Source organism: Columba livia, chromosome 4, assembly GCF_036013475.1.
Source record: "Columba livia isolate bColLiv1 breed racing homer chromosome 4, bColLiv1.pat.W.v2, whole genome shotgun sequence".
In the NCBI taxonomy this organism is placed as follows: Eukaryota; Metazoa; Chordata; class Aves; order Columbiformes; family Columbidae; genus Columba; species Columba livia.
In genome coordinates, this window is record NC_088605.1 from 10,559,347 (window position 1) to 10,577,113 (window position 17,767).

Consider the following 17,767-nt stretch of genomic DNA (forward strand, 5'->3'; position numbering starts at 1 on the left):
TCTCTGATCATAGACAACATTCGATCGACTCCTCTGGAGGTGCTCTTAAACGCTTGTGGAGTACACCAGTGGTCATCTCTGAGGGTCAAGCACTTTGTAAACTCTTCACTCCCTGTGGTTTTGGGAGAGTATCTCGCTACCTGGAATTACCATCAACCCACAAAGACATTAATGATTAACAATGATAGCAGCTGTGCTTACTTAGAAAACTAAAATACCCTAAAGTCAAGTAAATCACAGTCCCTTGCGAAAGCTCGTTGCTGATTCACCCTCCTATTTCAGCCAAGCCCTGGAAGTTTCCCTCTGCGAGGAAAAACCTTTGTGAGATGAGAGCAAAGATGAAAGTCTGTGCTCCTTTTGCTGTTGTCTTGGCTCTGACTCTGAGCAGTGACTGTGCAAGGATGGTAAGTCTGATTCTTCTGTGTTGGAGTGGTGGATCATCTGTGTGCTGGCTGGCAGGCCAATGTTGCCTTGGGGGTTGGATGAGTGAAGCCGAAGACTAGACTGAAAGGAAGAGCGCTTCAAATGAAAAACAAAAGGAATTTGCTAGGTGAAGCCTCACAGCAGTGCTGACTGAGTGGGGGACCTGTAGGACACTTGGTTCCATATGTATCTTAATTCAAAGAAATTGCTTACATCCATGCCCTGCTAGGGAGAAAGAAAGAGAGGGGAGGAAGGACAACAAAAACTGAAATACTTTGAAAATGCATCTCAGAAATGTGTTGACACAAGCAGGTACCTACAGTAGCATAGAGTGCTACCCTGTCAGGCATTACTGCTACCTGGTAACTGAACAGGCCAGCTTAGGTAACCATCTCCTTCTTCTCAAACTTCCCCCTGTTTTCATGCCATGGCCTTCAGCATTTTCATCATGTGCTTTGTGTTTTGTAGTTTTTGTTGTTTTGTTTTGTTTTTTTGGGGGGTGGGGATAAGTCTACACAGCAGCTGCAGCGCTGCTGAGCATGGCTGTTGACAATTTGACTTTGCTAGTTTGCTTAAACCCAGTCATGGCCTGGCATACATCATGGACTAGCAGAGCAACCAATATCCTGGACCCTCAGTTGTGTAGCTTTATGATTAACCTTATTTCACTAGCTAGGTTAAAACCAGCTCAAATATACTTAAGCGATCCTAGTTATCAAAGTGAAGTACACAAGTAGCTCCTTAGACAATGCAGGTGGGAGCAGAGAGGAATATTCCCAGTGTCCAGGAGAAGTTCAGCCCTGGCTGAAGCTGTTGGAGACAGCTCAGTGCTGGCAGAGTCTGCGTGGACTGCAAAAACTGCTTCTTTCTTGGAGCTGTTCAAACCCTTCCTATACATTTAACAACAACTTTGTCTTATCCATTACTTGTTATGTCGTCTATCCAGTTCTACATCCATGATGTGCTGCTTCCCTGACTGCTTTTGTGATATTTTTATTCTGCTATAATTCAGCTAAAGTCAGCACCTTTGGTGGCAACAGCACTTTATGTGTATTATCATTTTGTGTTATTTCCTATGACTTAAAATCAGGTCAGACGGTGGTCTTTGCTTGCTGATCGGTGGACCCAGATAAAGTAGGGGTTGTTTTTTTTAACTAATGCCCTGGGGGATACAGCTAAATGGCAGGAAAAGTCAAGTGCTAGGATATCATTTGTAACTTTGAACTGGCCCCAGTATGCATATATGGTTTCTTCCCAGAGAAATAGGAGATATGTTCCTTGGCAATAGAAGTAAATAATAGAGCAGAGCTTCAGCCTTTTTTGTACTGTGCTGGCTTTTCCTCACTTAATAAAGACATTTCACAAGCCAGTGTTTATCTACTCTCTCCAGACTGTGTCCTAGCAAAAATCGCACACAAATAATGAGATCTTTGCAGAAGCACTGGGAGAAACACAATTTCAGGGCACCCTGGAAAGTACATTTGTCTCTATAGGATGGTTCCCACAGTGAATTTGTGACTCCAATCCACATTCTCTTTTTCTTGTTGTAGCACCACAAATCTGGGGCAGGAAGAGGCTCAAAACATGAGTTCACTCGCCCACAAGGTACAAAGTCAATTCCAGTAGGTTTAATGACAGTAAGAATGATCTGCCTGTCTGTATTCATGCTGTGCGAGTCAGTAGTAAGCCTGTCTTTGTTTCAACATGAATAAGGATTATGGAATGGTTGTGCCAATATTAATTTTTATGTAGAGGGGAATTTGGGATTAGCTCAGGAATCTCAGGTTATTTTCCTTCAGGTGTGGATTAATGGGAAGATGATGATGGGGTTTTAGTTTGTCTGAGCTGGTGTGGCTTATATTTACTCACAACATAGTGCTGCTGAAGATATGCAACTCCATTTTAATCAGAGCTACATCTGCCCTCTGACTTTAAAGTACATAAGCTATTTGTATATATAGGTTCAATGTCTGCTATGGCCTTTGATTGCTCTGTGGCAGAAGAGTTTGAGTCTCATGCAATTTGCTGGGTTGCATTTGTTTTGGTGGGACCTAAACCATCATCCTGTCTGTTCACAGACATTGCAGACTTCCATTTTTATAGCTTTTGTTGTCCTGTGTTTTTGCTGTTAGGGATAACATGAATTGGGCCATCAGTTGTGCCTTTATAGCTTAGAACAACAAAATTTGGTGGCCTTTGGGATGTAATACATCTTCTGAATGGATGTATTTTCACAACTTTCCCAACTGCTTACAGTGGGAGGTATCAGAGAAGGTAAATATCTGAACATTTGCCCAGTTACTTCAGACAATGAAAATCAGACTTGAAAAAAGGATAGCAGAAGAGCTAGCAGTAGCTATTTCACATTGACAGATAAGGGGACAGTTAGTGCAGATTGAAAGGCTAGGACCACAGGGACAGGTTATTTTTTCCACAGTGTTAATGACTGGCCTCAGCAGCTATTTGGAATGATGAGTCTGGGCTTGTGAGGGTTAACAGATGTCACAAGGGTGTGCAGGAGCCCCAGCCATCATGGGAGGGGTAAGCTCAGGACAATGAGCCATAGTACATCCTCACTGAGAAATGGAAATGTGCTGTGCACCCCATTGCTCTCCTATGGCAGTGGTTGGCTTCCAGTTCACACTCCCAGCTCTCAAAACTGATTGCTTTTAGTGTAGTGGTTAAATAAGCTCTGATAGGTTTTGTGGTTGTGGTTTCCTGCCCCCATCCTGGCCCCCCTTTTTATTTTTTTTTTTTTCTTATTATTTTTGGTTTCCTTCATTCCAAGACTAACCTTGGAGGATTTTTTTCTGCTAGACTCCCACTAGCCCTCCTTAGGCTCCCACTAGCCCTCCTTAGGCTCCCACTAGCCCTCCTTAGGCTCCCACTAGCCTTCCTTAGACTCCCACCACCCTTCCTTAGACTCCCATCACTGATGTGGCAAACATAAACTTGCCAGTCCCATCAATTTCTCCCCATTTGCAAGGAATCTGCTTATCCCAAAGGGAAGGTGTTACGATCAAAATTATTTGTAATTTCCACCAGTCTTTATAACCTCCTTTCTTCTGACTGTTTCTATTTCAGCTTGTGCTATCTGGTGGCTTAATTGTTTTAAACAGATGTTATGACGTGATATGGAGCCTGAAAGGATACTACTTCAGAAATCAATTTAATATGCTATTATAATACTACATAATTAGAAATTATAATTTCAATTAATGAATATAATTGGCATTTGCTGTACCAGAAATTGCAATATATTTTGAGCTGAAGCCATCCGAGATCTTTATTCTACCACACAGCCCATTAAACTTTGTTGATTCAGTCATTACATAGGATTATAAGCCTCTTTTATGCATTGTAAGTTACAGAGACATAGAGTCAAGCTGAAAAACCTATCTATCTTCATAATTTCATACAATAACATATAATGCATTTACCTGTGAGTTGGATTTCAGCTACATGATGAGCTCTTTATTCTTGTATTTCAGTGTTTACAGAAGATGGAAATTTATGCAGATTTCCTTTCCGGTATGGTGGAAGGTTTTATCACTCGTGTTTATCAAATTTATTTTCCCGAAAGAAATGGTAAGTTAACAGTGCTCATAAATGAAAAAAGCCATGAAATGAAAATGTCATCCTTTTAGTGCTTTAACCTTGTTTTTAGAATTGTTAACTTGGGCTTGATATCGTATCCAAGGAGACCCACGCAGTTCTCCTGCTTGTAGTCATGACCTCAGATTAAGACTTGTGCTCAGAGGAGAGGGAGCCCAGGTGTGGGGTCTCCAGGACCACAAAAAACACAAGAACTGCAGAAATGTTTCCTCCTTGGCCTTCTTATTGGAATTCCGACTTACAGGAGTGGCCAGAGCTTGCGCAGAAAGGGGGGGACTGATGGGATGACCTCATAGAAACCTTCTGCTGAGGGAGAAAAGAGAGATACAGACACCTGTAAGAGACGACACTCCGTTAAGGAACTGTTTGATTTGTGTGGGTCATACTTGAACTGCAGCAGAGAACATACGATTTCTGAGGACAGTGGAAAGTGTTGGTTTTGTTTGTTTGTTTTTCTCCTTCTCCATGTCTCTAATTTCTATCCAGATTGGCACCAGGCCCTTTTTGGACAGTGCAGTAGTAAGAGGTGAAGTATTGCACCTGTTTGTGCGGTAATGATTTATTCTACTAGTGTGTTTAAGTACAGGTCTCCTTATTTTGGGCAAAGGTTATTTTTTGACATATGTGGAAGTTGTTGAGGCATTCATTATTAATTTTGAGGTAGGGGCAGTCAGGTGGAAACCCTACTGCATCAAGAGCTGAATAAATAACACTAACTTTGTAGGCAAACCTATCTCATATGTGCATATTAACAGAAGTCAAAAGCAATAAAGCAGGGAATATATGAGTACCAGTAATGTATGCACAGATGAGCTATGTGAAAGGCACATACTTGCATGTTTTCAGGGTGTAGATAACAGATTTTATTTTACTCACCCATACCAGGCAGAATTTTGATTTTTTTTTTACACTAGGCTGACTAATTTTCTCATGATCTGTATAATCTTGATAGGACAAGGGGTAATGGGTTCAAACTGGAACACAAAAGGTTCCACTTAAATTTGAGAAGAAACTTCTTCTCAGTGAGGGTGACAGACACTGGAACAGGCTGCCCAGGGGGTTGTGGAGTCTCCTACTCTGGAGACATTCAAAACCTGCCTGGACACCTTCCTGTGTAACCTCATCTGGTGTTCCCGCTCCGGCAGGGGGATTGGACTGGATGATCTTTCGAGATCCCTTCCAATCCCTGACATTCTGTGATTCTGTGATCTTTCTGACAGCATATCTAAGTGTAAGCGCTCATGCAACGTAAACACAACACATACCTTCTCACACAAATAGACACAGAGCTTCAGGCTAGGAGACTACTTCTGAATTGCCCCAACACCCATAGATACAATCCAGATAGGAAAAAAAAAAGCCTCAAGGAAACAAGAATTCAAGAATATCTCAAGTAAGGGAACTGGAATAATTTTTGAGTTTGAACACAGTCTTTGATGAACTGTAGCCACAATGAGTTTGGCCTTTATGCCCACTTAATTTCATACAATGCTTAAGATGGATCATGTAACTCTGTGTATTTGTTTTCAGTCAGGCTACAGAAATGGAAAACCCCATGAATGGATGGGATCCAAGGTTAGAGCACACTTTAGAGCTGACCTTGGACAACTTGCTCTTATGGTTCCAAATTTTTAAAAGTAGTTTACAAGCAGGGAGATGAGGAGGAAGACACATGGAGCTGTTCAGATTCGACAGGCCATTTCACCTCATGGCTGACCTTCTGGTCGGTCTTCACTGTTCTTTCATAAGCTAAAAGCAACACAATGTGTGACTTCAGACACAGAGGTGCTGGGAAAAGAGCCACGAGAAGCAGTGGGGAAACCTGCTCTGTGCGTTCTTGTGTGACTTGAGCCTAGCCCAGGCTGGACTGATGCTGAATAACTGATCCCAGGGGACCCAGCAAGAACCAGGTGAGGGCAAGGCTTGTGTCCTTCCTCCCTGCCTGACTGCGAGCTGCTAGTAACAATGGAGATGATGGGAGGTTGGATGTAACCTGCAACTTTGGGGACAAATGCAAGGAGCCTAGGCCAAGAGAGTGCTGGATTATGCACTTGATGAGTCCATGTCCTTAGTCCTCAAATCATACTTTAAGACAAGATCATGGGCAGGACTCTAGTGTGTGCCAAAGCCTGCTCCGATTTGCTTTAATGTTGTTATATGTTTTCCCATACTACATACAACACAGATATTGTATGATAGACCATAACATTAAGTTAAATAAAAAGATAGTCCTCCTACAGAAAGCATTTAAGAGCAGTCTCTATCTTAATACAAAGCTGGATATCTCATATATGAAAGCTACTGTGTTGATTGAAAAGGCTAAATGTGGAAGTCAACCAAACATGACCTTGTCCATTTGTAACATCAAATGCTTCAACATACATCAGAGTCCTGAGCACAGAAACCTCTTACTACTTACTCTGAGAGCAACAAACAAGTTATGTCTTTATAAATATTTATCAAAAACACAGGAAACAATACAAAATAATTGCAGTAGTCAAATAACAATCTTCCTTTAACAGTATCTGGTATTGAATTTCCCTTTAATTATAAGCTGTTTTCACAGATAAATTACTATTTAGAGGCCTCTTACCAGGTACAAGGATGTCATGTAAATTTGCCTTTTGTGTTGAAGAGAAAAAATTAGCTGGAACTGTTGCTAAAGATCATTGATACCTCCAGAAAGACAAAACAGTGTAGGGACAGAGAAAATGGGGGTGCAACAAACACCCGTGAGAGCAAATGGGGAGGCTGGTCTGAATTGCGACCAAGCTGTGACTGCAGGGATGCTGCCAGTGCCCTGCCCCTGTGTCCCATGGTGGGATGGGTTCCCTTGAGATCCTGCTCAAGGGGAATGGCTGGAGGAGATTTGGGCTCAAATTTTAGCTGTGACTGGGAAGGTGTTGATATACACCCTGGAGAAGCCTTGTCCTGTGCTCAAGTAGTGGATGTGTGGGTTCCCATTGTGCCAGGTTGCAAGGAGGGGTGGGCTTAGGTCTGTATAGGAAGGGCATGGTCTTATCCTCTTCTCTGGAAACAGTAGGATTTGATACTTTACCACAGACTGGAAACACTGCAGAGAAGGGTTTATTTTGGGCTAGCTGGATTACAAGCTGGAAAGTTTATTGCAGTCCTGGAAAGGAGGACATGTGGGGTGAGCCAGGAGATAGAAGCATCAGGCTCTGGAGCTCGCTACTGCTGATGGTGTCTGCTTTGGTGTTGTCAGGCAAAGTCTGGCCATCGCTCTTGGTCAGGACAGCACCTAAGAAGTCTGAGGGAACTTCCAGGCCTTGAACACGGTGACAAGAGCAGATGTGATGGTGGAGCTCTTTGCTTCCACCAGTCTGGCTCTGGCCTGTGGCTTTACTTGCTTTCCAGAATGTCGTCTTATTAAAGCTCCCAAAATGCTCCTCATGCATAAGTGGCTTTCCATTTATCCTTCCTACCAGTTAGGCCTCATCTGTGATACACCATTTTTCCTGTCCATTTCAATGTTTTTTATAATACCACACATTTAAAAATGTTGTTTAAATCAGTTCCTCGAAGTGGACTTCTCTGGTGTAATTAATTCAGTATTCGTGTGCTTAAATTTTCACTTTTTTATTGAAAATTTGATGTGACAGGCTAATGTAAAGGCATTACCTCATAAATTTAGGGAGTAGGCCCATTTACAAGTAACAGCAAGGAATAATAAGCCTGTTTGGTTGGTCTGGCTGCTGGAGGTAACATCCCATGAGACTGATATGTCATCAAGTTTTTGGTAAGCCTCCCAGCAAAGAAGAGATTTTAAAAAGAGGGAGATTAGTTAAATAGCTTTGAGAATGTGCTGAGCTTCTCCCAGACAGTGAGAGATACGTGACAGAAAATATAAAAGAATTATGTGAATGTGCAAGAAGTTGACACTGAGGAGGCATCGCAGGGGAGGACCGGCCTCCTCGTAGTCACCGTGAGGAGATAGGGAAGGAGGGGGCTGGTTGTGAAGACCACTGGGTGGGAGGACCAGAAAGTTGTGGAAAGCTGGTGCAAGAAGTCTCTGTCGGGGTCTCTGATTGCAAAAGAGACATTTAAGAGGGGAAAAATTGAATTCTTCATTTGCTTACAACTTGGCTGCTGCTGGACAAACTCCAGAGACTGTTAATTTGCATATAAATAAGTTTTTTCCCCCTAATGATCAGAGTTTGCCTGAATTCTTTAGATGTATATGGAGCCCTTTCTGTTTGCTTCTCCCATGCTGTTCAGTGTAATGTCGCTCTGCTGAAACAATCATTAAGTCAGTCAGAAAAATTTGGATTCTTCTTCCCCATCATGGCCGGCACAGATGAAGTGTTCAGCCAGAGATGGTTTTGCCAACAATGGCACAAACACTGCACTGCTGAGAACCATTTTCAAGTTACTCCTCACCTTAATTCTCATGAGTATTTGACCATCCTTTAAAAATCCACGATCTACTTCCTACCGAAGGAGCACAAAGAAATCTCCATTAACTCCCAGCAGCCTCACAGGCCTTAATGCCTGTGAGAAAGCAGCCTCTTTCAGATCATGTCAAGTTAATCTGCACTAGACTACCAAGCACCTTTCTTTTTGTGCTCCTTATATAATTGAGGTCACAAAACTTAATATGCATGGCCTATTCAAATGCTCCACAGGAATGAAAGCATTTTAAATACCACATAGCATCTAATTAAGAAGCAAAATAGGGCAGTTAAAATGGTAGACATGCTCTACAATAACATTTCAATCTAACTTGTGACTTCTTGGGGTAGAAAAATATCTGATAACACAACTGTTCAAGGTATGATAAAAACATGCATAATATAGATTATCAAGCTCATTCAATAAAGCAAACTTCCATTTCTTCCAATGCCATATGACCACCCATTTTCCTGTGTAGAGGCAGCTGATACTTATTATGCTGCATAAGAGCTGGTTAGGGAGGATGTTTTGGTGGATGGTGTGTTGGGATAGGACATGGACCTCCAAGGTTCAACCTTGCTTCAGTCACACACTCCCTGTGTGGCCTTGGGGAAGCATCTGTCTACCTCTGCAAATAGAGAATGGTAGCTTAATGCTCCTTGGTATGCTGTAAGCCTTGGAGATAACAGACCGATGAGGGTAGGGAAATGTGTGGATAAAACAGTTGTCAAAGTTGGTCTCAGTAGGATTCCCACAGGTGGTATGGTGTGCAGGATTCAGCCTGCTGCTCTGCAAAATAGAGAGGTTTTATCTGTGTGTTTGGAAATCACCCCCATGTTAGCAATTTCCTCATTTCATCTGTCATGTTAAAAAATAGAAATGCTTTAAGGGAACTGAGTGCAAAATAGGTTTGCCACTAAAAGCCAGGAAAAATTCCCTCTGTGGACAGTCTCCTGCCTCCACAGATTATTAAAATAACTGACAGGCATAAAAAGTGGGTTGGGTTCTGTTTTGCATGTTTTGTAATTATAAAGGAGACATAATTTATTTGCTTTGGTTTTGGTTTTTATTTACGCCTTTCATTTTCTAATCTTAAAAATAGAAAGAAAGTTGGGTTTTTGTGGAGTATTTGTTGGAGATCTCAGATCCTACTTCCACATCTCATTCTTAATCTATATTTATTTTGAGAGAAATGCAGTAGAGCATCTTTAACAAAAGAAAGCATATTTTTTCTCTGGTGTTAAGAGAGTTTGAATGAAATACACACTAGTTAGGAAAAAAAATAAAAATCCATGTTACCAAAGAGTGAAGGCCATATTGTTTCACTGCAAACATCCAGGTTGTTTAAACCTGCACTAAACTGCATGTTTAATTCTTTTCAGGTGCTCAACAACACATAACTACGACCGGGACAGGAGATGGGGACATTGCGCTTCCTTGCCTAAAGACCACTCAGGTAAGGTTGGGCCACTGCTGAGTTGCTTCAGGTACTTGGCTCCTCCTTTGCCACTTGCACTGAGGAAGGACGGTGCCTTCAGTGCTACTTGGTGTACACAGAACCAGCCTTCACATTAGCTGTTTCTGGGATCTCTCTGTGGCTCTCTATAATCACAGCATTAGACTGCGAATATCACACAGTCTTTAATTCACTCTCTGTTGACTAATTTGAAGCCATGGAGAAGAATTATGATAACGCCAACATGGAAATCTGAACTCCTGCTGGAGCCAAGGGCACAGAGGCATTTGCCTTCTTCTCCCTTGTGGCTTGGATGTGCCTTCGAGTTTTCTCCTCATTTAATCAGCTACATTTTCTGTCTTTTTGACCAGTTAATTTTTTTAGAAGGTACAGAAACATTTTACAATGCTGTACAGCACATGGCCATCACTTACAGCTGTCCTTCCTCAATACCTCAGGCTAAAAGTCAGGCCTTCAAAACCTGACTTCCTTGGGAATTGGGCTGTGTCAGAAAAGACAAGAGGACACACTCTTGTAGGAGTATTAGGGGACAAAGAAAGGGTTACTTAGCTGAGCAGTACTACTGCTTTGTGTGGATCACAGCTCACCACTGCTACAACTACCTCATTGTGAAAGTCTGTCTAAAACGGGAAGCCAAGGTCTGTGGCAAACTCTCCTTTCTATATAAATCACTTTTAATTGACACACTGGGTGAAAGCACCATGTCACAGGCAGTTCAGTGGGGAGCATGCATCCCTCTCCCCAGTACTACCTCGATGGTTGGACCTTGATTATCTCTCTCTCCTCAGCTCCACGTTTCATCAGCTGGATGCCGGAGGATCTCATTTTATAAGGAACATATGTATCTAATTCTCAATTTATACAGCGACAGACCAGCATTGAAAAATCAGGTGTTTCACTGATCTGACTTGATGCCTCTGAGTTTTTTTTTGGATCTGCACCAAGATGTTGATCATCTTCCCCTTTTCTCCTTTGCAATACTTTCAAGTGTGATCTGTCTTGTTTAGTCTGCAGGATATGACCAGATGCCCTTAGATGTTTGCTTCCCACTTTCAAATGAAAGAGAAACTCGTTTTCCACCATCCCCTAGCAGGGAATTCTCTGTCAGGAGTCTCATCGCCAAGCTGATTGCAGTCTACCAGAGCACTTGAAAAGCCAGTGTTAGCTGAATCACACTGACAGTCTAAAATTATGCAGTATACAGCATCATCCTTTTAAACTTAACAACTTTAAATTCTTTTCCAGCCTGGTTTTAAAACAGATTAACAGGAGATCAGAGACAAATGACCTAACCCCCAAACCCCCAAGCAGCAATGCATGTACCTTTGTAATGCAAGTATGTCAGGCATGAACATAGACTTTATAGACAGTTCATGTTTACAAGAGTCAAGTTATGAAGGCTGCACGCACTTATTCATGAGTGCCCTCCCAAAGCTTAAAATGTTGGAAGCTGTAGCTCGTGACTGCTTTAATCCGCTGTTGAAACACTGACTGTTTTGGGGCTTGCTGGCTCATTTTTGCCTGTTACCCACCACAGTGTTGGATAGGATGGTTTACAACAAGAAAGCCCCTTGTCTGCCTGCCCCTTGAGGAGGGATATCACTGTCGATATATCCTAATGCCAGAGAGGGCTTGCTCTGGCTGCTTTTTTTGCAGAAAAATAAAGAGATATATGTGTGAGAGAGGAAAGGAAACAGAAAACAGGATGGGTAGCTGGAAGAGATCACTGCTGGCTATTGCAAAGTAAAGTATTTCTGAAAGCATTAGGAGTTGTGTAAAATTAAACTAAAATGTCTTTAGCTGTTCATTTATTTATAAACATAAGTCTACTTAGTTTTTAAGCAGCAAGTGTTTGTACTTGGGAAAATGTTTAACAGATCAACCAGCCACAGCTTAAAGAGAAAAGTTTTATTGTGTGGTTGAAAGGAAGGAGTGGCATAGTGGCTGAAGGGAATTTCAAGCAAATGGGAGGAAAGTTTGCTCCTGGGGAAGATAGTTAGGAAGAAAGAAGCAGTCAAACTGAATCATGTTGATCTTTAAAGTATGGAAAAATATACAATTTTGTTGGGAAAAAACCCCCACCAAAATATTAAACATTTGGGGGAATCTCAACCACTTTATAGACACTTGTAAAACAAGAAAAAAAAAGAATTTTTGGGGAGAGAGTGTATCCTTTGGCCATGAGACAGTGTGAGGAATCTATGAACTGGGATGGGGAAGGAGCTGGTTGAAAGCAAAGGCTGAAGCATGAGTTCACTCCAGGCCAAGAATACCATGTGTACCTGGGGAGTTGACCTGAAACCATTGGAGCTGCTTACAACTTAGTGTTAAGCAAGTGTTGGAGGCATTGATCCAGAAAAGTACATCTGCTGACTTCAACAGAAAGTTTAATCAAAGAGTGTTTATTTTCAGGATGAAGTGAAGCTCAGGTATGAAGGCTTTGCTGGAGGGAGATGTTAGTACTGCACTGTACAGAGCCAGAGCTCTCCATAATAACACCCAAGGTGCTTGTTCAAACCCCTCCTGAAATCCACAGGAGCTTTATTGCTACCTTCAGATTTCCACAGGATCCTCCACTCCTGCCCAGGAGATCTCTGTGGAGATTGTGTGTAGTATCTGCCCGATGTGACCCCTTCACACATATGGGCCAACTGGGCAGTGAACATATAGTTCACATATATTTACATTTATATGCATAAAAGTTCAACGACACTATGTGTGGGACTTCCAGATCTTGGGCAGTGTGTTAGGACTACTGCTCTGAATGTCTGGAAACCTTGGACAAATGGCCAAAACCACAGACTTGGGAGAAAAGTAGCAGACAGTGTGTTTTTTAAGAGATGTTTGGACTGATATGGAAAGAAGAAGTGGGGTAGTGTGGGCTGTGCAGGCAGGAGGAAGAGGCATCACCCCAAGAGGCACTCTGGGGAAGAGCAGTCCCTGTTCTGGGAAAAGTGGGTGACAGAAACAGAAAGTTTTTGTGAGAAGATACGGGTAGAAAGGCAACACAATTCTACTGCTCTTTCAGCAGAGCCTCAGAGATGAACCTGAAGTCAAGAAGAATGCAAGCATTCATGGAGTATTTTACCCATGAGGGTGGGGAGATACTGCTGGGTGGCTTTAGACACCAGCGGAGCAGGGAGGGACTTGGCACTTCCCAGTTAATGGATAATTAATGGTGGGCAGGATTCTTTACAGGGAGATGTGGAATGCCCATGTGCTTATGAGTAGAAGTTGTTCCTGGTCTTCAGGGGGGGTGGATAGGGATGCAGAATACCCTGGGGAAGTCAAGCTGGAGAGATGGGTGGGATGCAGTAAGGGAAAAAAAAATGGAGGCCTGGAAGTACTCTTGCAGATTTAATGAGTGTACTCAATAAATTACTTGAGCACTACTGTACCAGAAAATGGTCTAGAGATAAAGTTATGGTTTAGATGTGATGGGGATAGGAAATACAGGACTTTCCTTTGAGGAAACATTACATCACTAAAAGTTTCATAACTATCAAACTGCAATAACAGTAGAAACATTGCTGCCTTTACTTGCTTTCCCTTGATGTTATCCTGGAGTGAAACTACCAGTGAATACACCCAGGCCTGCTATCTGATCTCAATTACATCACTCTCTTCTGAAGTAAATATTTTGATCTATGCAGGGGAACCTTCATATTTACGCTGCTGTAGCAAAGTTCAGGATATACCTTTTGTGCTTTGCTTCAGTTCTATATGTATGTGTCTGTGTTTCTATATGTTGCATCCCATGCTTAGGACCACACACTCTAGCACCTGGATTCAGTAACTCTACAGTTGCCCTTGAGGAGTCTGACTAGCATTGAAAGGGAGAATTTGAATGCAGACAAGTTGCTGGGCCAGCTCTGTAGAGGGTGTAAAATGTGATGTTGGTTGACTTCAGTGGAGATCTACTCCTTAACACTGCCTGAAATCAGGAATGTCGGATGGCCAGCAAGACTCTGACAACTTTTGCATTGCGCGTTGCCAAGTAAAGATTCCATTGTAGGAGTTAGAGGGTTGCACTGGCAAACCCTCTCCCTCTCCTTCTTTTCCTTCTTCTCCTTCTTCTTCTTTCTCCTCTTCTTCTTTCTCCTCTTCTTCTTTCTCCTCTTCTTCTTTCTCCTCTTCTTCTTTCTCCTCTTCTTCTTTCTCCTCTTCTTCTTTCTCCTCTTCTTCTTTCTCCTCTTCTTCTTTCTCCTCTTCTTCTTTCTCCTCTTCTTCTTTCTCCTCTTCTTCTTTCTCCTCTTCTTCTTTCTTCTCTTCTTCTTTCTCCTCTTCTTCTTTCTCCTCTTCTTCTTTCTCCTCTTCTTCTTTCTCCTCTTCTTCTTTCTCCTCTTCTTCTTTCTCCTCTTCTTCTTTCTCCTCTTCTTCTTTCTCCTCTTCTTCTTTCTCCTCTTCTTCTCTCTCTTTCCTCTTCTTCTCCTCCCATGATTCAGAAAATTCCTTAAAAAACAGAGATACATTAGACTGGTCCAGTTTAATCTTGCTTGGCCTGATTTACTGGGATGTGCCCTCATTCTGCTTTAATTTGTTTTCCTTTCTTCCACGTATCCATTCGTTTTAGACATAACCCAAAAATCCACAGCAAATTCTTCTGTCGAGGATTGTCCTTGGTGTAACTGGAAAGAGAGAAGCACAGATCCAGTCACTGATGTTGGAAGGCGAGGTGTGCAGGGCAGTAACCCTGGCAGAGGCATTGCTGCAGCTTTCCCTCCCCAGTGTAAAGGCACAGCTCCATCTTGTGGGCATTTGTCCCATCTTCTTCCTCACCACAGCTCTGGCAACTTCACCCGTGCCTGGACCTACCACCTTTGGACAAGTTACTCTATACGGTTTTTAAAAGCTGGATAAATGTAGCTGTACAGCTGGAAACAAACCCAATGTAAATTGGTTGGATAAACATTGTTTTAGATTAATAGGCGGGTATTGAACGAAAATGGTTCATGTAGCCAAAATGACACCTAACACAACAAAACATGGCTTGTCTGGCACCTGTTAACAACAGCTTCTTACATGGTCTAGATCACTGTGCAAACAACCCTTGCCAGAATGGAGGGACCTGTTCTCTTGCTCATGGCCATAGGATGTACCACTGTACCTGTCCCGAGGAATTCACGGGCGAGGCCTGTCAGATGAGTAAGTATCTTCTTCCGTGAATGTTACAACATGAAATACAAGCAGTAAGTAGATCTCATTAATGTTTGATTAATGAAAAGGTAGTGCTGTTGTGATGGGAGAGACCCCTGCAGCATGAATGTTTGTGTAGGCGGATTTCCAGATGGTTATGACAGACAATCCATTCCTGACAGGGCAGCTGAAATTAGTACAATTATAGAGATATAACACACAAAGAGCCTCTTCCTCTCCCTATGCTGTTTTTAAGATTTAAATATCCCTTATGTGGTTAGAAACTATTAATAATATCATCTAGTAGGTATGGCAGGGAGACATGAAAAAGCAACAAAATTTCCAGTGATGCCTTATTCCTTATGTATATGCATACAGGGCTCCATTACGACTTTTCCTGCAAAGTCAGCTTTGCACCAGGGCAGCTACTTCACTTTCAGGGTAGTCATTTTCAAAGGAGGAGAGTCAGGCCAAAAGGCTTTTCTTGGGTTATTTTTCCAGTTTTATGGTGGTGTTACTCCCAATTTACTGCATGTCAAGCAAGGAATTAGGCTTTTAAGTCGAAGGTTTTCAGTTGTGCTTGCTGTTGTTTTGTGAAGGCTTTTCACAGAATCATCTAGGTTGGAAAAGACCCTCAGGACCATTGAGTCCAACAATTAACCTAACACCACCAAGTCCACCACTAAAAGGTGTTCCCTGCAGCTCTTGGCTTCTCTCCCAACAATAAGCGAGAAAGCCTTTTTCAGTCCTGTTGCTCTACTGTCTCCAGCACAGCCCAACAACTGTGGATGATGCAGTAAAGTGGGACAGATGCAAGTATATAGCAAAGATTTGATTTTTTATGTGTTTGCTGAAAGAATTTCTGAAAGGAAGGGCTCAAGTAATGTGGATGCTGTCATGCTCATAGGGCTTTAGGAGAAAGCCACCTCTGTCTTGAGCAGGGTATGATGCAGATTGCGGTCCCATTCCTCACAAGAAATAACCTCAGAAAACCTGGGTGTTTTTTGTTTGCTTGTTGTTTTGTTGTTTGGTGGTTGTTGTTGTTTTTTACTATCTTTTAGATAAATGTTTTGACAACAGTCTCCATGAGTTCTTTGATATGGGCATGAGCTGGGCAAGAGTCCAACAAGGAGCTGTGGAGCAGTGCACGTGCGTGGATGGCCAGATTGAGTGCGAGACTGTCAGACACAAAAGTAAGGCCCTATTTTATATTACAGATATTGGCCTGCATGGCGTGGGGATAAAGGACAGTAAGGATATCAAAGTCAGAATGTGTTATACACAGTAATGCTGCTCTTGCAGCTCATGCACCCTCCCCAAAAAAGAAAACTTCAGCTTTCCATTAGTAAGTAGTAATTCTGACCCAGGAAATCACCTCATTGTGATCATCCTTATTTGAGGAAGCAATTATATGCACTAAGCTGAATTTTAGGGACATAGCTCAGTGTTTTCTTTACCAAGGATGCAATCCCAAACTGCAGCATGTAAGAATATGCAACAGATTATATAGTAGAAGTGGCAAAATTTCTGACCTTACAAGCTCTTTTCCAAAACTGTAACCTCCCTGAGAGGCACACCCTCCTCTATCTCTCCTGCACACCTACAATTGCTTCACATTGTTGTTTCACCTCTGGGAATTTTTCCCAAGCCTTGCTCACTCTAGAATTGCCAGCACATAAACTCTACCAACTTCCAGGATCCTATTTGCCCTACGTCAACCCCAAAGTCCACATGATTTTTGGCCCCACATACCCATTCATGGCTGGGGTGATGCTTATGTTTTGAAGCCTTCTCCTTGTTTTGGGGCTCCCAAATGTTTGACACAGCTGACCAGCTGGCTGCAGGTTGTCTCTTATCTGATGAAGTCAGCACAGCACCTCTCTTTTGGATGGAGAGATGGTGGGAAACAAACCAGGATGCCTCACCTGTATATGTATGTGCTCTGGTATGGCTATTCTGTTATTCAGTCCAGCTGACTTTTACCATGCCCAGACTCCCAGGTAGTTTGCAGTACTGAGTAAGCTTCATGAAAGCCCTTTGAGATAGGTAGGTGCTTTTATTCCCACCTTACAGCACTGGAAACTAAAACATGGAGAGAGTTGGTGGCTTTCTAGGACATTGGGAGTCCATGAGAGAGTTGAGAAATTTGATAGAACTTAATACTTCCCAGTCACAGATCCTAAATATTTATATAAGATCCCTGCTAGATACACTACTACAAATTCTAATACAGCTCAGTGACGAACTTGGAATTGGCAGAACCCTCTATATAGATAGAAATGCTAATGCTGTCACCAGCACCATTAGTAATAAAGGTCGCCACCACCATTTTGCCCATTGTTCATTGATAACATTTTTCAATAGTTAGGCTGACATTATCCAATAAAAGTGATGAGACACACCTCAGTAGGCAGAAATTGGGATAGTTTCCTTTTCTTCAATTTGTATCAAGGGTAGATCTGACATGAGTGAAAAAGAATGAACTTCCACAACATACATGTTCATGGAGAAGCTGTGCTAAGGTTAAAATAGACCTACTCTCTTGAACTGTTTGAACCTTTGGCTTGATATTTGGTTTCTGCTTATAGGTTGTGTTCATGATCCTTGCATGAATGGTGGTGAATGTAAAATGGTTACCTTCAGTGGGAAAATAGTATGTGACTGCAAAGGAAATTATGCAGGGAAGTATTGCAATATCGGTAA

At 42.2% G+C, this 17,767-nt stretch overlaps 1 protein-coding gene across 1 annotated transcript in view; it reads left to right on the forward strand.

Annotated features, from left to right (window-relative positions):
- Positions 1–220: 220 nt before the first annotated feature.
- The window catches only part of HGFAC (HGF activator), a 43,035-nt gene continuing 25,488 nt past the window's right edge, over positions 221–17,767 (forward strand). Inside the window, exons 1-7 of the mRNA XM_005498445.3 lie at positions 221–404; positions 1,974–2,028; positions 3,915–4,011; positions 9,834–9,907; positions 14,960–15,073; positions 16,126–16,257; positions 17,653–17,763. Of these exons, the coding sequence (XP_005498502.1) occupies positions 327–404; positions 1,974–2,028; positions 3,915–4,011; positions 9,834–9,907; positions 14,960–15,073; positions 16,126–16,257; positions 17,653–17,763 (661 nt within the window). The 5' untranslated portion in view covers positions 221–326. The remainder of the gene's footprint in view (positions 405–1,973; positions 2,029–3,914; positions 4,012–9,833; positions 9,908–14,959; positions 15,074–16,125; positions 16,258–17,652; positions 17,764–17,767) is intronic.